The sequence below is a fragment of the Glandiceps talaboti genome, chromosome 23, assembly GCF_964340395.1.
Source record: "Glandiceps talaboti chromosome 23, keGlaTala1.1, whole genome shotgun sequence".
Lineage (NCBI taxonomy): Eukaryota > Metazoa > Hemichordata > Enteropneusta > Spengelidae > Glandiceps > Glandiceps talaboti.
In genome coordinates, this window is record NC_135571.1 from 12193322 (window position 1) to 12214358 (window position 21037).

Consider the following 21037-nt stretch of genomic DNA (forward strand, 5'->3'; position numbering starts at 1 on the left):
ACACATAAAAAACACATTAAAATATTACCGGAAATCCAGCACTGTATATCACATAAGCAGTCAATTTTAATCAACTTATCAACATCTCAGTAGTAAATATAGAACCTGTTACCACTGAAGGCATGACAGTTGAATTAGTAAGAAGTGTGAAAATGAAGTTCAGCAATTGCATTGACACCTGACCCCCTCCCCTCTAAATGAATGCATTTCGTTTCTTCAGCTTGTGTGACACTGTGCGATTGTCCCTTTGCATAGCACCTGACTACAAGTCATAAGCTGGGACAAACTGACAAGTTTTGGAACTGAGATGGAAATGATCTTAGATTTATCTACACTGTAGTTACACAGTTCATTAAACTAGTCATTAATTAAACTACCGGTAGTCATTGGTACAAAAAAGTACAAAAAGTGATTCATAAATAATGAAAAAAAAAGTTTTGTTAAATGTTATGTAGAAATTAGATTGTAACTAGTTCTATAAAGAGAAAAAAACTTGTCCAGTTTCAGGTGGAAAATTTGCTCCCAGTTAAATATCTTGGACCTCACAGTTCAAATATCTTGCTGCTAACAGGTTAAATATCTTGACCATAACAGTTAAAATATCTTGGCCTTCATATCACCATTCTGACACTTATAGGTAAACAAACTAACTCTTACAGAGGAAATATCTCTCAGGGTCCATTGCCCTCAAAGTCATCAATCACCCCAAACTACAGAACCTTACTTTAACTTTGCACCGAGATTTTGAAATATTTCTATTTACCACAAAAATATTTCAAATGAAAACATCTTAATTCAGAGAGCTGTATGATGGTAACGATACAAAAAATCTTTGAAATTAAAAAAAAAAAAAAGTTGACAAGATATAAACAACGCAGCAGGTAACCCCATGCTCAACTTAAATACATCAAAAGCACATCAGAGTACGAAGATGCATTACATGCATGCATAAATATTCTGCAGTTTTTCACAAATATTTCTTTACTGCAAGCTCCTGTGACATACATCGTATGCTGAAAAATAAATCAATATATACTGCAGGCCCCTGTGACACCGCAAAGAGTACTGAAAAATAAAACAATTTTACAACAGACCACTATTATACAATTGATACTGCAAATTAAAATAAATACTACAGGTCCCTGTAACATTCAACATACAGAAAATCCAAAAACATATACTGCAAAACCCGGTGACATTTTTAGCTGAAAAATAATTAAGTATACTGTAAAGTTTGTATTCACCATGGCAACAAAAACCATCACAGTAAAGATTTGAACACAAGAAATAGACTCTGTTTATTGACTGACAAAGCTTTCTACTGGTAAATATTAATATATATATATATATATATATATATATATATATATATATATATATATATATATATACAGTGGGCCCTCGCTAACTCGCGCCTCGGTAAGTCGCGGATTCGGCTAAGTCGCGGGTGTCACCTTGGATCCCATTTTTTCTTTAGTTTTCCTATTGTTTTCGGAACTCCTCTTTGTGTATTTTTCTAAACAAATGGCACGCCTACCAATTTCAAATTCGTTTCGATGAAGAGGTGTCGCGGTTTGACTTTGATGTTAGCAATCGCCTTCTATTTATTCGGACTGCCTCATAAGTTCCTTATGCACTTCTCGGCTAGTCAACAAACATGTCGATCATTTTCGTCTGGCTGGTGAACGGTGCATTGATCGTGTTAGATTCGAGTCGCAGGATTCGTCAATCGAATTCGAACATTGTCCACAAAAACAAATTAATAACTAAAGCTTGTCTCGCATTGATATATCGTTTGATTTGATTGATTTAGAAGTCACCTAAAAACGTTTTGTTTCTTCAAAATTTTGAGGAAAAACGTCATTTATATAACGAAATTTCGGGCTACGAATAACTGAATACGTTCATCACTTGCGTCTCTATGTTTATCTACCGACATCATGCATCACGCCACGTGTTGCCGAACCTTGCGATTTCTCAACTCAACCCCATCATTTAGGAATGTTACTGTACTGAGAAACATAAAAAATTAGTTGTTGTTTTAGAATATATAAAACAAATCCCGTTATTCGATGATATAAAAGTCAAAACTGCACTTCCGCAACCCGGAAATTCAACAACATTTCTTGGCCCTACCATGGCCGCGAGGCGTGAGCTTGTAAGTTGTACTGTTAGTTTAACGACCGTGCAAAAAACAAAAAAGAAAGTCTAGCCGCGATTGATGCTTTGAGAGTCACACAATTGTACGATAATCTTCCTCAAAGATTTACTGTTAACCCAGGACTGTTACAATATTATAATACGTCCATGCGTCCATCACAATAAATTTCGAATACATACCGTCATGTTCGTGAAAAGATTTACTGAATATTGGAACTTTGATTTCGTGCGTATCTTTTTTTTAAAATGAATATCGCCGATGAACTTGCACTCATAAAAACACATACAGTACTAGTTTCACCAGCACATTACTGAGGAATGAAGAAAAGCTGACATGTGACGTGTGTTAATGTGTGATTATGAATATATAATGAGCACCTCGCTAAGTCGCGGCCCTCGCTAAGTCGCGGGTTTCTTGATGGACCCGGACACCCGCGAGTTAGCGAGGGTCTACTGTATATATATATATATATATATATATATATATATATATATATATATATATATATATATATATATATATATATATATATATATATATATATATATATATATATATATATATATATATATATATATATATATATATATATATATATATATATATATATATATATATATATATATATATATATATATATATATATATTAATTCAGTGTAAGAGGAAAGTCATAAACTGAAGGTAAAGCGCTCAATACTGAGAAGTAGAGCTGTATTTACACAAAATACACAAGTTATGGTACGGAGCCGTTACTCAGAGTTTCACGCTTGAATGCGATCTTCAGACGACTAACTAATCTTCAGTTAGTTGTCTGAAGATCGCATTCAAGCGTGAAACTCTGAGTAACGGCTCCGTACCATAACTTGTGTATTTTGTGTGTGTATATATATATATATATATATATATATATATATATATATATATATATATATATATATATATATATATATATATATATATATATATATATATATATATATATATATATATATATATATATATATATATCTGAGTTAAAGGGATCATCATTTCCTTATCTTTCAAGTTCATTTTATTTCAACCATAGAAATAATTTTTATTTTTGAAAGGATATATATATACAATTTGATATAAGTGTCAACTTGTGCAAAGGTTTGGTAAAAAATGGTGACGTATGAGTCTGGTAGTGAACCAGTAAATAACAAGAATATGTTAGCATTAAACTTACTGATGCCTGCTTCTTCTTGAGTTCTTCAAGCCATTTTAACATGTCTTCATCTGCAACATCAAAACATGTTGCACCCTGAAATTACAAACATTCATCTTTTAGTAAACATAATATCATTGCAGAGTTCACACTGACAAATTTTAGCTCAATCCTTGGCCATTTATATGTTCACATCTATGCTAAACACCATCTGACAGTGTTTTTGTTAGGGATGGTAAAAAGGTAAAAACTACCTGAGTTTCCCCAGTTATTTTACTACAGTTCCCTACCAGTGTTTTTGTTAAGGATGGTAAGTTGGTAAAATCTACCTGAGTTCCCCTGTCATTTTACTAGGGTTCCCTACCAGTGTTTTTGTTAAGGGTGGTTAGTAAGTAAAATCTACCGGGGTTCCCATATCATTTTACCAGGGTTCCCCAACAGTGTTTTTGTTAAGGGTGGTACATGTATGTAGGTAAAATCTACCTGAGTTCCCCTGTCATTTTACCAGGGTTCCCTACCAATGTTTTTGTTAAGGATGGTAAAAAGGTAAAATCTACCTGAGTTCCCCTGTCATTTTACTAGGGTTCCCAACCAGTGTTTTTGTTAAGGGTGGTAAGTAGGTAAAATCTACCTGAGTTCCCCTGTCATTTTACCAGGGTTCCCTACCAGTGTTTTTGCTAAGGATGGTAAGTTGGTAAAATCTACCTGAGTTTCCAGTCATTTCACCAGGGTTCCTAACCAGTGTTTTTTAAGGATATGGTAAGTAGGTAAAATCAAATAATTTTCAGTATCACACCTTGGCATCCTTTGCCAAAACATGATAAGTGGTGCATTTGATGATATCTGTCCACTCAGTGATTCCCATGTTTCCATGCCACTATAAGGGTACATGATAAAATCTTTATAGACCACATATGGGTTTTGCAGGCCTCGGTAGTACAGCTTACAGGCCCACCTAGAGTCGGGCCCTTCCAGCGTACCTCCTAGAGTTGAACCCTTCCACCGTACAACCTTGGTCTGCAAAACCCATATATGAACTGCATAGTACTCACTAATTTGTTTTTCTTTTCCATATCTGCCAAATTTTCAACTAAAACTTCTGCGGCTTCTTTTTGTCCCCAGTGCGCTGCAGCATGTAAAGCCGTCCATCCGTCAAAATCCTGATCATTGATATTCACACCTGCTTGTATTAGTAGACTGTCAACATAAACACAAACACATCACATCAATAAATCATAAATAGTCAATGCATTACATATTACAATGTAGTGAATGTAGTTACATTTTGTCTTTATTACATTTGAACGCACATTTTCATCATGAAATCTGGAAAGACATATTGACCATTTTAACTGTTACAGAGGAAATACCAAATGCCATCAATGATGGAAGGCTTTCATGTGTAAATCCAGGGTACAGTCAGGTGTCAACCATTCCCCCCCCCCCTCCTCCTCCTGTGCTTACAGAAGACATGGCACTGTATAGAGAGATGTATCTTGAAACTGCGAAAGTTCTCTCCCCCTCATGCATACAGAATTACAGTATACATGACACTGTATGAAGAGATGCATCTTGAGACCAGCAAAAGGTCTACCCCCCCCCCCCCCCCCCCATATACATACAGAATGTATGGCACTGTTTGGAGAGATGCATCTACTTGAGACCAGCAAAAGGTCTGCCCCCCCCCCCCCCCCCCATATGCATACAGAATGTATGGCACTGTTTGGAGAGATGCATCGTCTTGAGACCAGCAAATGTCTGCCCCCCCCCCCCCCTCCCATATGCGTACATAATACATAGCACTGTATGGAGAGATGCATCTTGAAACCAGCAAAAGGTCTATACAATCAGCTCTGAAATTACAGTAGTTTTTTGGCACAATTACTAGACCTCCAAACTCTGACCGGGTTTCCTTATCTTTGATCATTATTTGTCATGTATCACTGTTAACACCATTTGGTACAAACTGCATGATTACATTTTTTGAGAAAGGAAGCAATTTAATCAATAACTTATCCGTTGGACTTCAATCAATAAACGTGCCACCATTACCACACGCTTTCTCTACAAATACAAAACATTTTGTATTTTTACTTGATACATGTAATAAATAAAGCTATCCTGCCTTCTTGACCACTTTATATCACTAGAGGGCGCTCTTCTTCATTGTAAGGACAGACCTTTGTACATCGGTAGTGCTATTTGCCATAAGGTCAAGTATACTTACATTTCGGGTGAGAGTACTATTTGCTGACAAGGTCAAGTTTATTGACACTGATCAGTAGAGGGCATTATGTGCTGAAAAGTTACTTGAATATTTTTATGAGTCTGTATGTGGACATGGTCAAGTTTAACTTGCATGTCACTAAAGGGCGATAGTTGCTGACAGGGTCTAGTTTAACTTGCATGACACTATTACAGCACGCTATTTGTTGAAAAGGTCAGGTGTACTTACATATCACTAGAGAGCGCTATTTGTTGAAAAAGGTCAAGTGTACCTACATACCACTAGAGGGCGCTATTTGTTGAAAAGGTCAAGTGTACTTACTTCATAACTTTGATATAACCCTTTGATGCTGCTACATGAAGAGCGGAGGCCCCTGATTTTGAATGTTTCTTTTCTTTCACTATTTTACTATTTATCCACTGATTTGCATCAGATAACATTTTATTTTCTTCTTCATTCCTTGCTAACTCGACGTCAAGACCTGCAATAAAATACACACAAACGATTAATCCTCATCTTTTGGTTAAAGTGTGTCTTTTAGTCCTAACTTGTACTTACTTGTAATGTAAAGTATTCAGGTACCTAACACACAATTCATCAGTTGGATATGGTGGAAAAAGTCAGCTATTAACTACATTCACTAGTTAAGCTGCTAGACTGACAGGCTTTCTTTTAGATTATGAGATCAAACTGTGTGATAGCTAAGGTTGGGGAACCCTGGTAACAGTTCCAATACATTGTAATGTATAATTGCTTGGCCTAGGGGGTCACACAGTATAAAATTGCCTGGCCTAGGGGGTCACACAGGATATAATTACACATCTAATTTTTTTTAAAAATTTATGCAAAGTATTTTCATGTGAGCCTTCAGAGTTTGGTGTTTATGTATCACTTACTGCCCAACGACTTGTAAGGAAACCCACCTTCCACCATTTCAACCCACAACTAAAAATTAGCAAGCATACTGACAATGAATATCAAATACCTTGTTTATCTACAGCTCTTTCTAAAATTTCTTGAATTTCATCTTCTTCAGCAAGATCAAGAGGTAACTCGCCATCATTATTTACTGCTACTAAATCTGCACCATTGTCAATGAGAAAGCTGAAAAGAAAGAAAAAACAAGATCAGATTATGGATTACCTTGTCAAGCTTCATGAATAATTTAAAAAGTTTAGACAATTTTTTGCAGTGGAATATGCAGAATAGAGACATTCATGTGCTAGGCCACAAATACTTGGCCTAGGTGGTCATACAGTAGATAATTGATTGGCCTAGGTGGTCACACAGTAGATAATTGATTGGCCTAGGTGGTCACACAGTAGATAATTGATTGGCCTAGGTGGTCACACAGTAAATAATTGCTTGGCCTAGGTGGTCACACAGTAGACAGTTGATTGGCCTAGGTGGTCATACAGTAGATAATTGATTGGCATAGGTGGTCACACAGTAGATAATTGATTGGCCTAGGTGGTCACACAGTAGATAATTGATTGGCCTAGGTGGTCACACAGTAGATAATTGATTGGCCTAGGTGGTCACACAGTAGATAATTGATTGGCCTAGGTGGTCACACAGTAGATAATTGATTGGCCTAGGTGGTCACACAGTAGATAATTGATTGGCCTAGGTGGTCACACAGTAGATAATTGATTGGCCTAGGTGGTCACACAGTAGATAATTGATTGGCCTAGGTGGTCACACAGTAGATAATTGATTGGCCTAGGTGGTCACACAGTAGATAATTGATTGGCCTAGGTGGTCAAACAGTAGATAATTGATTGGCCTAGGTGGTCACACAGTAGATAATTGATTGGCCTAGGTGGTCACACAGTAGATAATTGATTGGCCTAGGTGGTCACACAGTAGATAATTGATTGGCCTAGGTGGTCATGCAATAGATGATAAGTTAGCCTAGGGGGTCATACAATAGATAATCAGTTGACCTGGTGGTCATAAGTTAGATAATTGCTTGACCTAGGGGGTCATAAGTTAGATAATTGCTTGACCTAGGGGGCTATAAGTTAGATAATTGCTTGACCTAGGGGGTCATAAGTTAGATAATTGCTTGGTCTAGGGGGGTCATAATTGAGCTAATTGCTTGGCTTAGGGGGCCATCATCAAGTATATGACATATCTGTTACTTCCCTTGTGGCATTATTATTGTCAAAACCAGTGTTGTCAATAAAATATTATCAAAAGAACACTCACACTCTAGTGACACTGTAGTTACTGTTAGGAAAGGATTATCTAGGGTTCAGTGGCTACTTTGAGACAATGTTTACCAAACCTCAAAAACAGAGATTTCTATTTTATCTAGTATCCACAATGCTCTCAGCTGAAACAATGGCAACATTGTATGTGTATGTAAAGGTATGTAAGCCCACTCAACATAGTAGCTTGACAGAATCTCTGAACTAAGAGTCTATGAACTAAGTCTGAGTCTCTGAACAAAGAAAGGCATGTCATAAAGTTAAACATTGTCAATGTATGGAAACCCAGTCATCAGGATTGGTATTTATTTATTTATTTATTTATTTATTTATTTATTTATTTATTTATTTACAGATATGGTGTTATACATGATTTACTGTACACGTACACTGTTAGTGTGCCCTCTAACGATAGCCAAATTTGTGTTGTTGTAAGTCACAACGATAAAAACTGTCATTTCTTGTGAGTCACCACATAGTAAGAGATAAGGGAACACCACATTTTGGTGCGCCACTAGAAATTGTGTGCGTCAGTAGCGTGTCAATTTGCACACGGATGTACATGAAATCGCCCATAGGACAAGATATACAAATGCACTATTAATATATTTATTTTGGCAAATGAAAAATGTAGTGGAATGGTAGTTTAGAGCGTGTCATGTGGACTTTTAATTTAGTGGCCAGTGCAAAGGGAAAATTGACACATGTTCGGCCTGCCATGTTCAGTACAACAGTTGATGACACCTTTCACACAGCTGAATATAGAAATATGACAACTTGTCAAGTATGTTAGACAGAATTATTTCTGTGGAAAATGTTTTCTGTGTGTATTCTGGTATAACAAAGCCAGTGTTGACAAACATATGACTACAGTACTAGATATACAGATTGAAGCAATCCACAAGACTTTAATAATTGGCTACTGGCTCACGTAGCTCACAGACTTGGCTACTGGCTCACATAGCTCACAGACTTGGCTATCTGACTCACACAGCCCAAAGACTTGGCTACCTGACTCACACAGCCCAAAGACTTGGCTACCTGACTCACACAGCCCAAAGACTTGGCTACCTGACTCACATAGCCCACAGACTTGGCTACCTGGCTCACATAGCCCAAAGACTTGGCTGGCTACCTGGCTCACACAGAGACTTGGCTACTTGGTTCACATAACCCACAGACTTGGCTACTTGGTTCACATAACCCACAGACTTGGCTACTTGGTTCACATAACCCACAGACTTGGCTATCTGGCTCAAATAACCCACAGACGGAGAGATACATAATATTATACTATCATTCAAAAGGTAACAGATGTATTTTTTCAATATATTCTAACAATCAGACTAAGTGTTTCATGTCATGACTCCACAACCAATCAGAGTTAACCTTACATGTGTTTCACATCACATGAATGATTCTACAGCCAATCGAAGTGAACCTTACATGTGCTTCATGTCATATGAATGATTTTACAACCAATCAGAACGAACCTTACAAGTGTTTCATGTCATAATTGATTCTACAACCAATCAGAGTGAACCTTACAAGTGCTTCATGTCATGTGAATGATTCTAGAAATCAACAGATGACAGAATGTACTGAACTTCACGACTTATTTTACTTTTTCACCTGTTCATCTCACAATGTTTATGTCAACAGCTGTACTCATAAAATCAAACATAAAGTTTTATTTCATGTTTTATGTTTGGTAGAGGTCAGAGGTCACATGATAGCCTACCACTGCTTAGCCGTGTGTGCCCTTTATTACTATTTTTACGCCAATTTAGCTGACGCACAATTTCACCAAAATTTGGTGTTCTCCTATCTCTTACTACAAAGTATGTGGTGACCAGTGTGTCCTCTAAGCCAATTTGATGCACCACTGACACAATGTCTAGTGATGCACCAAAATTTGGTGTTCCCCTATCTCTTACTATGTGGCGACTCACAAGAAATGCTAGTTTTTCTCATTTGGACTCACAACAACAAATACAGCTATCATTAGAGGGTACACTGCTTCTCAGATCTCATGGATTATAGCACAGACAATATGAGAAACACATTTAAGACATTCACATCAAATTTGCAACCTTTTTATAGTTCATGGTAAAATGAAGGTATTACAAAGTTACTACTGATTGGAGAATATTTGAACATAATCCTAAATAAGAATATTTATTTTTTTATTTTTTTATTTATAAACGGCAATACATCCATAATGAGTTTCCATGCAATTGGAAAATATAACAAACAGAAATTACATATTTAAAATACAAATATACGTGACAGACACAAAAAATATGCAACTGTATTGAACACTGAGAGGAGTGGGAGAATGTAGAAGTCATTAGGTTAATGATCTATTTGTGAAAGGATGGATGTCCTGTATCTGAAGGATCGGGAGTTGGTTTTCAGAATGTTTTTATATTATAATAATTAACACTACCGGTTACAAATGTATTTCTGACTAAAGTACCTAAGGAGACTGGATTATAGCGTGAGGGATGGTAAAGAATAATAGAATGGCCTTGGAAAATGAAGGAATAATTGAATGGGGGTGGGGGTTTTTTTTTTTTTTACTGTTTGATGACTAGATTTATAGATTATATGTGTGATATGACAATATAATACTCTACAGGGGGAGGGGCACACAGGTTGATGGGTGGTACACTTACATGACTAGATAGATTATGTGTATGGTAAGATATGACAGTACAATATCCTACAGGGGGAGAGGGGCACACAGGTTGATGGGTGGTACACTTACATTGTACATGACTAGATGAAAGTTTAATAGATTACATGTATGGTATGACATGATATTACACCACTATATGTAATGGTATGACAGATCTAACCAGCCATCATATTAATGTTACATCTTATACTATAGTTTAATGAGGCATGTAATACCACAGACTATATCAACCATAAATTTAGCAGAAAAAAACAAATCAACCACATAACCACATAAAATGTGGTCAATACATCACATTAAATACATATTTATGATATTACATTGCCTTCACAACTAAGAAGTGAAATGAAAACTAAAGCAGTGCAACATGTCAAACTTTAATATCAAATTGAAATCACATCCACATGACGAGAGTTTGTTAGGGACTATCGCATAATGTCACACAAGCTCAATAAGCAAACTTCGTTCATTTAGGGGGAGGGGGTCTGGAATTTTTGCACTTCTAACCACATTTTGACAGAAAATTTTCACTCCTTCAAAGATAACAGCTTTTGTATTTACTACTGAGATTTTGATAAGTTGATAAATTTACTTCTGCAGTGAGATATATTGTATGGTGCTGGGTTTCTTATAGCATTTTAATGTGTTTACAATTATGTTTTTAGTACATTACATCATTTGTAGTGGTGTGACCACTATAGTTTTCAATCATAGCTTACATTATATATAAACGTTTAATGTCGCATTTGTGAACGTTTTTTTTAGGGGGAGGGGGAGGGGTCTTGACCTAAATGAACAGTGTTTGTTTGCCGACATTGTGCGATCATCCCTTAATAGATAGACAAAATAATTATCTTGACAAGCTCCTCAGATTTAAATCACTTTTAATAATGCTAATGTTTATAATATTAGTTTTTATATAGCACTTTCCTACACTGTGCACAAAGAACTTTACCATTTACTCCTGCTATAATGGCACAACGACCCTTTATACTTCCTCAACTCCCTGGATAGCATACAATACATTGCAGCCTCTATAAGCACATAGGATTAAAGCATTCACATTGCAACTGCTATCCTACCAGGTCCCTAATTATACAGCTGGGTTGACTGAGGCACAATCATGGTTCAAATCTTACCTAGGGACTTTAGCCATTCGGAAACAAACAGCAGTGACAAAGTTCAAACCTGCAACCTACAGATTCCAAGCCAGCTAATTTAACCATTCAACCTAGGTGAGTCCAATTTTAACCACACATAAACTGCTAACATACATATATGATATATAATTTACATTTATTTTTGACAATAATGGTGACATGCTACTCACAATTTTATATTTACTTTCTCGTATTCTAGTGCTTTCCTGTCATTTTGGAAAAGTGTCTGGGAGAGAACGATCCCCTTTCCACTGACACTACCAGTACAATGGTTGAAACCAAACCCATGGGTGAGTGAGTGTGTGTGTGTGTGTGAGTGTGTGTGTGTGTGTGTGTGTGTGTGTGTGTGTGTGTGTGTGTGTGTGTGTGTGGGTATGTGTGTGGGTGTGTGTGTGTGGGTGTGGGTGGGTGTTAATCAACCTGATGTTAAACTTCTGACATTTAATAATGGAAAAAATCCTGTCTGGAGTCTGAGGATTAATATGAAACAATCTTGACATTTCTTGAATTGGTTTCATATCTTAATTTCCATTTTAACAAGCGAGAAAGTGATCCTATATGTTGTTCAGAGAGAACATGTAGAAATTACAAGAGGGCTCAGTACCCTTGTTACCTTGTTCAGAGAGAACACAGAAATTACAAGAGGGCTCAGTACCCTTGTTACCTTGTTCAGAGAGAACACAGAAATTACAAGAGAGCTCAGTACCCTTGTTACCTGGTCAGGGAGAACACAGAAATGACAAGAGGACTCAGTACACTTGCCACCTTGTTCAGAGAGAACACAGAAATTACAAAAGGGCTCAGTGTCCCTGTTACCTTGTTCAGAGAGAAAACAGAAATTACAAGAGAGCCCAGAACCCCTGTTACCTTGTTCACAGAGAACACAGAAATTACAAGAGGGCTCAGTGTCCCTGTTACCTTGTTCAGAGAGAACACAGAAATTACAAGAGGGCTCAGTACCCCTGTTACCTTGTTCAGAGAGAACACAGACATTACAAGAGGGCTCAGTACCCATACTGGTATTACCCTGGTCTGAAAACACAGAAATTACAAGAGGGCTCAGTCCCCCTTTGTTTCATGTATCCTGTTTAAGGGTTCCTGACATACTACATGCATAGTGACAACACTGTCAAACAAGACAAAACCTCTGATATTACAACCAAGTGGATCCATTGATGTAAAACACTTGTAACTTTATCATGGACAAGCCTGAAAGCTATTAAACAGGACTTCAAATGATCTGTTTTTCATATGCACCAAACACATAGCAATGGTTTTATCTCTGGAATGTCTGGTATTCCAACCATGTTTCATTGCTCACTCTGTTGTAGCAGAACAGTAGAACAGCGCCAACAAACAACTATGTTGACCTTTGACCCACCCATACATATCTACAGTGACCTTTGACCTGTGGGCCTCTGAAAGGAAAGTATATGATCTACCATGGTTTGTTTGTTGCTGGCTTTAATTTTCGTCTCTAATAATTCAAATACTTACAATACTATATGTGACATTAATAGTTCATAAAAAATTTCAAACGATTTTAGTTTCATCGTGGAAAAAAGATCATTTTGTGAAATATTATTTCATATATGGGTTACATCTCCACCATGTATACAAAAGAGGCACTCAACAATAAAAAGACATGTACTGTGTTCAAGGGAGTAGTGCAACATCGATTTCTCACAATCTGTCGGAATTATGTTTTTCCTCAACTTGCACTGTATGGTCAAATTCCCTAGTGAAAGAGGTACTCTAACAAAACTACTACATACCTTAAGAATGTAAACAGAAAGTTGTTGTGAAGACGTAGTTTCAAAACGGAAATTTGTAGAAAACATCCTATGAAAGTATTTTTAGTTTGTTTTCACTTTTACCACATCCTTGATCAAGAATGTCCCAAGCCATGCAACAATTCATTTTACATAAAAAATAAATTGATGAAATTAATATTATGTTTCTTATCTTGTAATAATAATAAAGTGGTTTTTTTTGTATTTTATGAATAAAAAATGATTATGTTTGTCAGTGGTGTATTTTTTCACCTCACTATACTTCCTAGCCTCGAATCAAGTCATGTGGGAATTTTGATTATCCTGTCCCCTGTGGAGGGATAAATATCTCCCCTCTCCTCGCAGAAACAATACTCAAGTCCCTACACAACTTGACTCTAGGCTATACAGTCTCTAGTCTCCCCAACAAGTGTGCATTCTCTGTAGTTAAAATGATCTTCATTAATTTTATTCAACAAACTTCGAGGCTATATGTTATCTCAAAACAATAATACTTTGTGTTGAGAACGTAAGAATAAGTGTCAGTCTTTTTTCTTTATTTTGTGCTTTTACTAGGTGAGAGTGCTATTTATTACTTGTATGTAGTAGTTCAATATATCTGTTTACTTGTATGTACATGTAGGTAGTTCAATCTATCTGTGATCTGTATGTTGGTAGTTCAATCTATCTGTGATCTGTCAGCATTTACCAGAGTTCTCTAATGTGACAGAAACAATGTCACGCGAGTGCCAGTGTGGTGTACTTGAAATATTTGCATGAGTGCTTGCAGTGTTCTCTGTCGCTGTACTTACACAAGCATAGTGATTTAAACTTAAAGAGCAGCAGAAAAGACTGCAATCATTAGCACAAATACCTCCTGAGTACCCATACTGACACTCACATGAGGTTCTGAGTACCCATACTGACACTCTCACATGAGGTTCTGAGTACCCATACTGACACTCTCATATGAGGTTCTGAGTACCCATACTGACACTCACAGAGTCACATATGAGGTTCAGTAATTATTACATGTTTATCTCAAACAACTTATATCTCACCATGTCATCATACGATTTGCTATACCAGGAATGACAATGTCCTCATTTGCATACTATTTGCATACTATTTGCATACAGGCATGCTTGTCGATATTGCACTGGAGCATACATACCACTAGTATGCACATATACTGGTGCAAATAATCACTATTGAATCCAATATTATATTATAATATATTTTGCTTCAATTTCAAATTCAAACACTAACTAGCTACGTACATGTAAATTTAGTATTTACTGAGTATTTACTCATTTGCATATCATTTGCATAATGTAATCGATACTGCACTGAAGTACAATGTATGCATACTCCTAGTATGCATACTGTTACTGGTGCAAGTGATCACTGTTAATGTTAGTGTTACATACATGTATCTAATATGTTTTTGCTTCAAATTTCAAATTCAAGGATTAAAAATAGACAAAGACAACATCTTTTTTACTCCTATACTGTTTTTTGTATGACTGTAAACAACAACATAATTAACATAATAAACAATACAATATGCATTTCTGAAATTTTGGGTGATCCAGGACAAATGACTCAATAGCGAATCAGTTTTATAATAGGTACATGTAAATACGCCTATTTCTAAAAGTTTTCCAATTAAATGTCATCATACACTAGTTTTGTTTTATATGTACTTATCAAGAAATTATACAAAATCAAATTGTATCTTGCATGCATTAAAGATAAGCTAGATGGCCATCTCAGAAAGATGTTTCCTGTACTTATTGATTTTGTAAATTGAGTTTACTTTGTTCAAAATTACTTTAACCAACAACTCTTTGTCTCTATGTAATCTGTATATTTCTGTTTTGTTTGATGTTAATTTTTATTTGTACATGATATAGCAACAAACTTCTTTGAAATTTTCAACAACAATAAAATATAAAAATTTTGTAACTGTGGCATGTAGCTGTCTTGCAGGCTGTTTTGTAACAGCCACTGCTTACCCAAACACCACTGACCTATTTTGATGTGGTGGAATTCATTGCCTAATACTCTGCCTAGTAAAAACATGACGTGACTTTGTAATGTAAATGTCATTAGTTCATACCTCAGGGCTTACTCTGTCTTTGAGAGGAAAAGAAACAAACAATTGAAGCTTTCATACTGACGCATGTTTTTATAAAGAATGTGAATGGCTCTGACCACAGAACTGCTTAAGTGTTGCCCTGCTACAGAGACTTGGAATACGAATACATCTGTTGAAATGTCCAATAAATGGAGGTTTTGACCTAATATTGATATTTGTACAGTCCTGGCTATATGTTGGAATACACCTGTCTAATTAGTAATAAATGGAGGTTTTGCCCTGCTATATATATTTGTACAATCCTGGCTACAAAAGTGTTCAAATACATCTGTTGAAATGTCCAATAAATGGAGGTTTTGCCCTGCTATATATATTGTGTACAATCCTGGCTACAAAAGTGTTCAAATACATCTGTTGAAATGTCCAATAAATGGAGGTTTTGCCCTGATATATATATTTGTACAATCCTGGCTACAAAAGTGTTCGATTACATCTGTTGAAATGTCCAATAAATGGAGGTTTTGCCCTGCTATATATATTGTGTACAATCCTGGCTACAAAAGTGTTCAAATACATCTGTTGAAATGTCCAATAAATGGAGGTTTTGCCCTGATATATATATTTGTACAATCCTGGCTACAAAAGTGTTCAAATACATCTGTTGAAATGTCCAATAAATGGAGGTTTTGCCCTGATATATATATTTGTACAATCCTGGCTACAAAAGTGTTCAAATACATCTGTTGAAATGTCCAATAAATGGAGGTTTTGCCCTGATATATATATTTGTACAATCCTGGCTAAAAAAGTGTTCAAATACATCTGTTGAAAAGTCCAATAAATGGAGGTTTTGCCCTGCTATATATATTTGTACAATCCTGGCTACAAAAGTGTTCGAATACACCTGTTGACATGTCCATTAAATGGAGGTTTTGCCCTGCTATATATATTTGTACAATCCTGGCTACATAAGCGTTCGATTACATCTGTTGAAATGTCCAATAAATGGAGGTTTTGCCCTGATATATATATTGTGTACAATCCTGGCTACATGTTCGAATACACGTGTTTAAATGTTCAAGACAGATCTCTTGTACAACATCATGGTCTAACATCTCCTACTCCACTGCTAATCAGTTTGGATAACTTGAGATAGTACTGCATGTAGTACTAAGACCATAACAAGTCTTGCATAGGCTAGAGTTCTACAACACCCTAACCTGACGTGTACCAGGTCTTTCAATTGCCCATTCTATAACACCCTAACCTGACCTACACCAGGTCTTTCAATTGCCCATTCTACAACACCCTAACCTGACCTGTACCAGGTCTTTCAATTGTCCATTCTACAACACCCTAACTTGACCTGTACCAGGTCTTTCACTCTAACCTGACCTGTACCAGGTCTTTCACCTGCCCATTCTACAACACCCTAACCTGACCTGCACCAGGTCTTTCACTATAACCTGACCTGTACCAGGTTTTTCACCTGCCCATTCTACAACACCCTAACCTGACCTGCACCAGGTCTTTCACATGCCCATTCTATAACACCCTAACCTGACCTACACCAGGTCTTTCACTCTAACCTGACCTGTACCAGGTCTTTCAATTGCCCATTCTACAACACCCTAACCTGACCTGCACCAGGTCTTTCACATGCCCATTCTATAACACCCTAACCTGACCTACACCAGGTCTTTCACTCTAACCTGACCTGTACCAGGTCTTTCAATTGCCCATTCTACAACACCCTAACCTGACCTGTACCAGGTCTTTCACCCAAACCTGACCTGTACCAGGTCTTTCACCTGCCCATTCTATAACACCCTAACCTGACCTGTACCATGTCTTTCACCCTAACCTGACCTGCACCATGTCTTTCACCCTAACCTGACCTGTACCAGGTCTTTCAATATCACAGGGGGTTGTAAACTTTGATGTTCTCTAAAACTTTATGTTGCCAAGGTTGAGTAAAATTATATGATGAAAATAGAACCAATGCACTGTCTCTTATTTAGTAGAATACATTTGTAAAATATATGTCTACAAGGTGTAAGGAACTATCCGATTCTTTGTCAGCTGCTGAATACATGGTGGGGGTGGGAGGGGGGCACAGGGGTGGGGGGGGGGGGGTGGCATGGGGGAAGGTATTTGTTTATAGCATACAAAAAGTACGAGTTGGAAAAAAAACAGGATTTTAAATAGAACACATATACTGTATAGTGGTCTCTCAACTATTTTGACTTACATGTACTTTACTGTAATTCTTAATAGTTGGCATACATTCTCTTCATAGTTTTCAAAATGAGAAGTGTTTTTAAGTGCATGGTAAATGTGTCTATGATGTGTAGCTTTATATGATAGTATGTACGTATTGATAATCCTGAGTAATTTGATCTGATATTTTACTACCTACAGTTAAGGGTTAGAACATTATTAGGACTCTATGCTGCTACTGTAAAATGATATATAGTCGGTATGCTATGGTTCATGATTATCTTCTTTTTATACACAAGTTCCATGTTTTTAGTTTCACAACATTATAGTACTTTCACATAACGTAACATAACATAACGTAATGTAACATAACAAAACAAAATAACAACACAACACAATATTATACTTTCACATAACGTAACATAACATAACGTAATGTAACATAACATAAAATAACAACACAACACAATATTGTACTTTCACATGTTACATAACATAACGTCATATAATGTAGCGTAACATAACATACATAACATGACACTACACTACACTACACTACACTACACAACACAACACAACACAACACAACACTACACTACACTACACTACACTACACAACACTACACTACACTACACTACACAACACAACACAACACAACACAACACAACACAACACAACACAACACAACAACATTTTAAACAACACTCTGTCTTCAAGTCACTGCCAGTGTCTTATCAATCTACTTTACACTGAAAATGATGACAATGCAGCTCAGGTGATGTGTGCTATATTTAGGGGTGAGACCTAACAACAGCAGGAATATCAAAGTCGGATGATGTGTGCTACATTTAGGGTCAGGCCTAACAATGCAGTAACAGACCAGTTCACATGATGTGTGCTACATTTAGGGTCAGGGCTAACAACTACAGTTACAGACCAGTTCAAATAATATGTGCTAAATTATGGGTCAGGGCTAACAACAGCAGTAACAGACCAGTTCACATGATGTGTGCTACATTTAGGGTCAGGGCTAACAACAGCAGTAACAGACCAGTTCACATGATGTGTGCTACATTTAGGGTCAGGGCTAACAACTGCAGTAACAGACCAGTTCAAATGATATGTCATAAATTATGGGTCAGGGCTAACAACTGCAGTAACATAACAGTTCAGAAGATGTGTGCTACATTTACAGTCAGGGCTAACGTACATGTACGTGTACTAACAACTAGTACAACAAGCCATACATACATTTTAAGTGAATTATGGCTCCCACACCTGTTCTAAATTACATCTACTTAATCAGTAATTAAGTTTAACTATTCTGTAAAACACATAAAAAGTATGTAATATAGTTCATAGGTAATATTATGTACTACTTTACAGTCTGGTCCCAACCTAAATTGATTCAAAACCGATTCAAATTGGTCATCAACCATGTATCAAATCATCTTTTGCAAGAGAGATCTTGTGAGATTCGATGCAACAAATAGCATCTAGACTTGTCTCGGAGTCCTTTGAAAGATTTGTAAGGAGGACATTGATAGTGATACTGTACTGTATCAACCGCACAATGTGATAGCATGGACTTCACGGTTTACGACAGAATGTTTCACATTAGACTGTTGGCAAAAGAATATGACTTGCAGGCTATCACTCAGACTGGACAATGTTCTGTTTGCTATGAAGGGATTGATTTAATGAGGCGTAAACTTGAAGAAATGGAAGATTTTCTAGGACAGTGATTCCTGGGATAGGTAAAAGAAACACCCTGATGGCTACTGATGATTATTGTAAGGATAGTGAGTTGAAGTGGAAACAGCCGAAGGCAATGTGACATACTATATACAGAAATTGTCTGAATTGCCAGAAGTACAACGTTTTGGATCTTTCTTGTTTTACATAAAATGTCTGTTGACAATGATTGTGTTTGTGATTCTATATGTGTCTGTTTGTTTGTATATGTATGTATGTATGTATGTATGTATGTATGTATGTATGTATGTATGTATGTATGTATGTATGTATGTATGTATGTATGTATGTATGTATGTATGCCATGTGTATGTGTGTGTGTGTGTGTGTGTGTGTGTGTGTGTGTGTGTGTGTGTGCGCATGTGTGTGTGTATGTATGGCATGTGTGTGTGTGTGTATGTATGGCGTGTGTGTGTGTGTGTGTGTGCGCGCGTGCGTGCGAGCGCGTGCGTTGTGCATGTGTGCATGTGTGAATGTTGAAAGGTTATATCAATGTGTGTAGGTAAGAACACCATACTACAGAGAGTTCTTTTCCTGAATGGAACAGCTCTAAACATATACGTATTAATCTGTATTTTTATTGAAGTAACAACCTCCTTTCAGTAACATGAGAAATCAGCAAATCATACCCAATCATTTCCTAACTACATTTAAAGAAAAATAATACTAATTTTAATTCGTCAAAATATAAATTCGGAAATTTGTTGAACATCACCACTTAAAATACCATAGTGTCCAAGTATTGAAAAAGCAGGAGGAAACTGGCACACCCAAAGAAAACCTGCGTTGTTCGGCAGGGTCAAACTGAGCATCACCCTTCTTACATACACACCTGGTTAAATTTAATGAAGACCAGATGACACTGGGCGACACACCTGGTTAAATTTAATGAAGACCAGATGACACTGGGCGGGTTCAAACCGAGATTGCACTGGTAAGAGATGTACGAGCGAACTGCTCAGACACTGATAACCTTCACAACATGTAGTAGTTTACTCTTTTTAATAATAAGTACTGAAGTACATCTCAGTTGTAAATTATATAGAGTCATGTTCTTTTTCTTGACATACTTGGTACTTGGTACATGCATTCACATTTACACATCTGTCCTATCTGGCATACCAAGAGAAAGAGGCGTGTTTTATCTCTTGGCTTGACATCACTCATTTGGCACTACCAGGAGAAAGAGGTGTGTCTTGATCTCTTGGCTTGACATCACTCATTTTGCACGACCAAGTCGTCATATTCGACAACTGTCACACAAACATTCACGACATATACTAAATACCACAGATCACACATAAGTTATTGCAGCTGTTCTAAACCGGTTGAGGGGACAGCCTTGTATTGAGGTCAAAGGTCAATGTATTCAGTGACCTCACGACCTCTTGACTCCTATTATCTCCTTGCTGTAAATGATCTAACAACCACTTGATGTAATTGCACCATCCATCCATGCATGATTTGGTCTCACTAGTTATCCGTATATATACTGGCTACTAGAGTTGAAAACATGGATATGAAATATATAACTTAGAG

The 21037-nt window shown here is 36.7% G+C and overlaps 1 protein-coding gene across 7 annotated transcripts in view; it reads right to left on the bottom strand.

The window, feature by feature from the left end:
• LOC144452643 (uncharacterized) overlaps positions 1 to 21037 on the bottom strand; it is a 119935-nt gene that overhangs the window by 67081 nt on the left and 31817 nt on the right. For all 7 annotated transcript variants that reach the window (XM_078143781.1, XM_078143778.1, XM_078143777.1 and 4 more), the window contains exons 3-6: positions 6561 to 6679; positions 5897 to 6056; positions 4401 to 4545; positions 3370 to 3444 (exon numbers count right to left, since the gene is read on the bottom strand). In XM_078143781.1, the coding sequence (XP_077999907.1) occupies positions 3370 to 3444; positions 4401 to 4545; positions 5897 to 6056; positions 6561 to 6679 (499 nt within the window). The remainder of the gene's footprint in view (positions 1 to 3369; positions 3445 to 4400; positions 4546 to 5896; positions 6057 to 6560; positions 6680 to 21037) is intronic.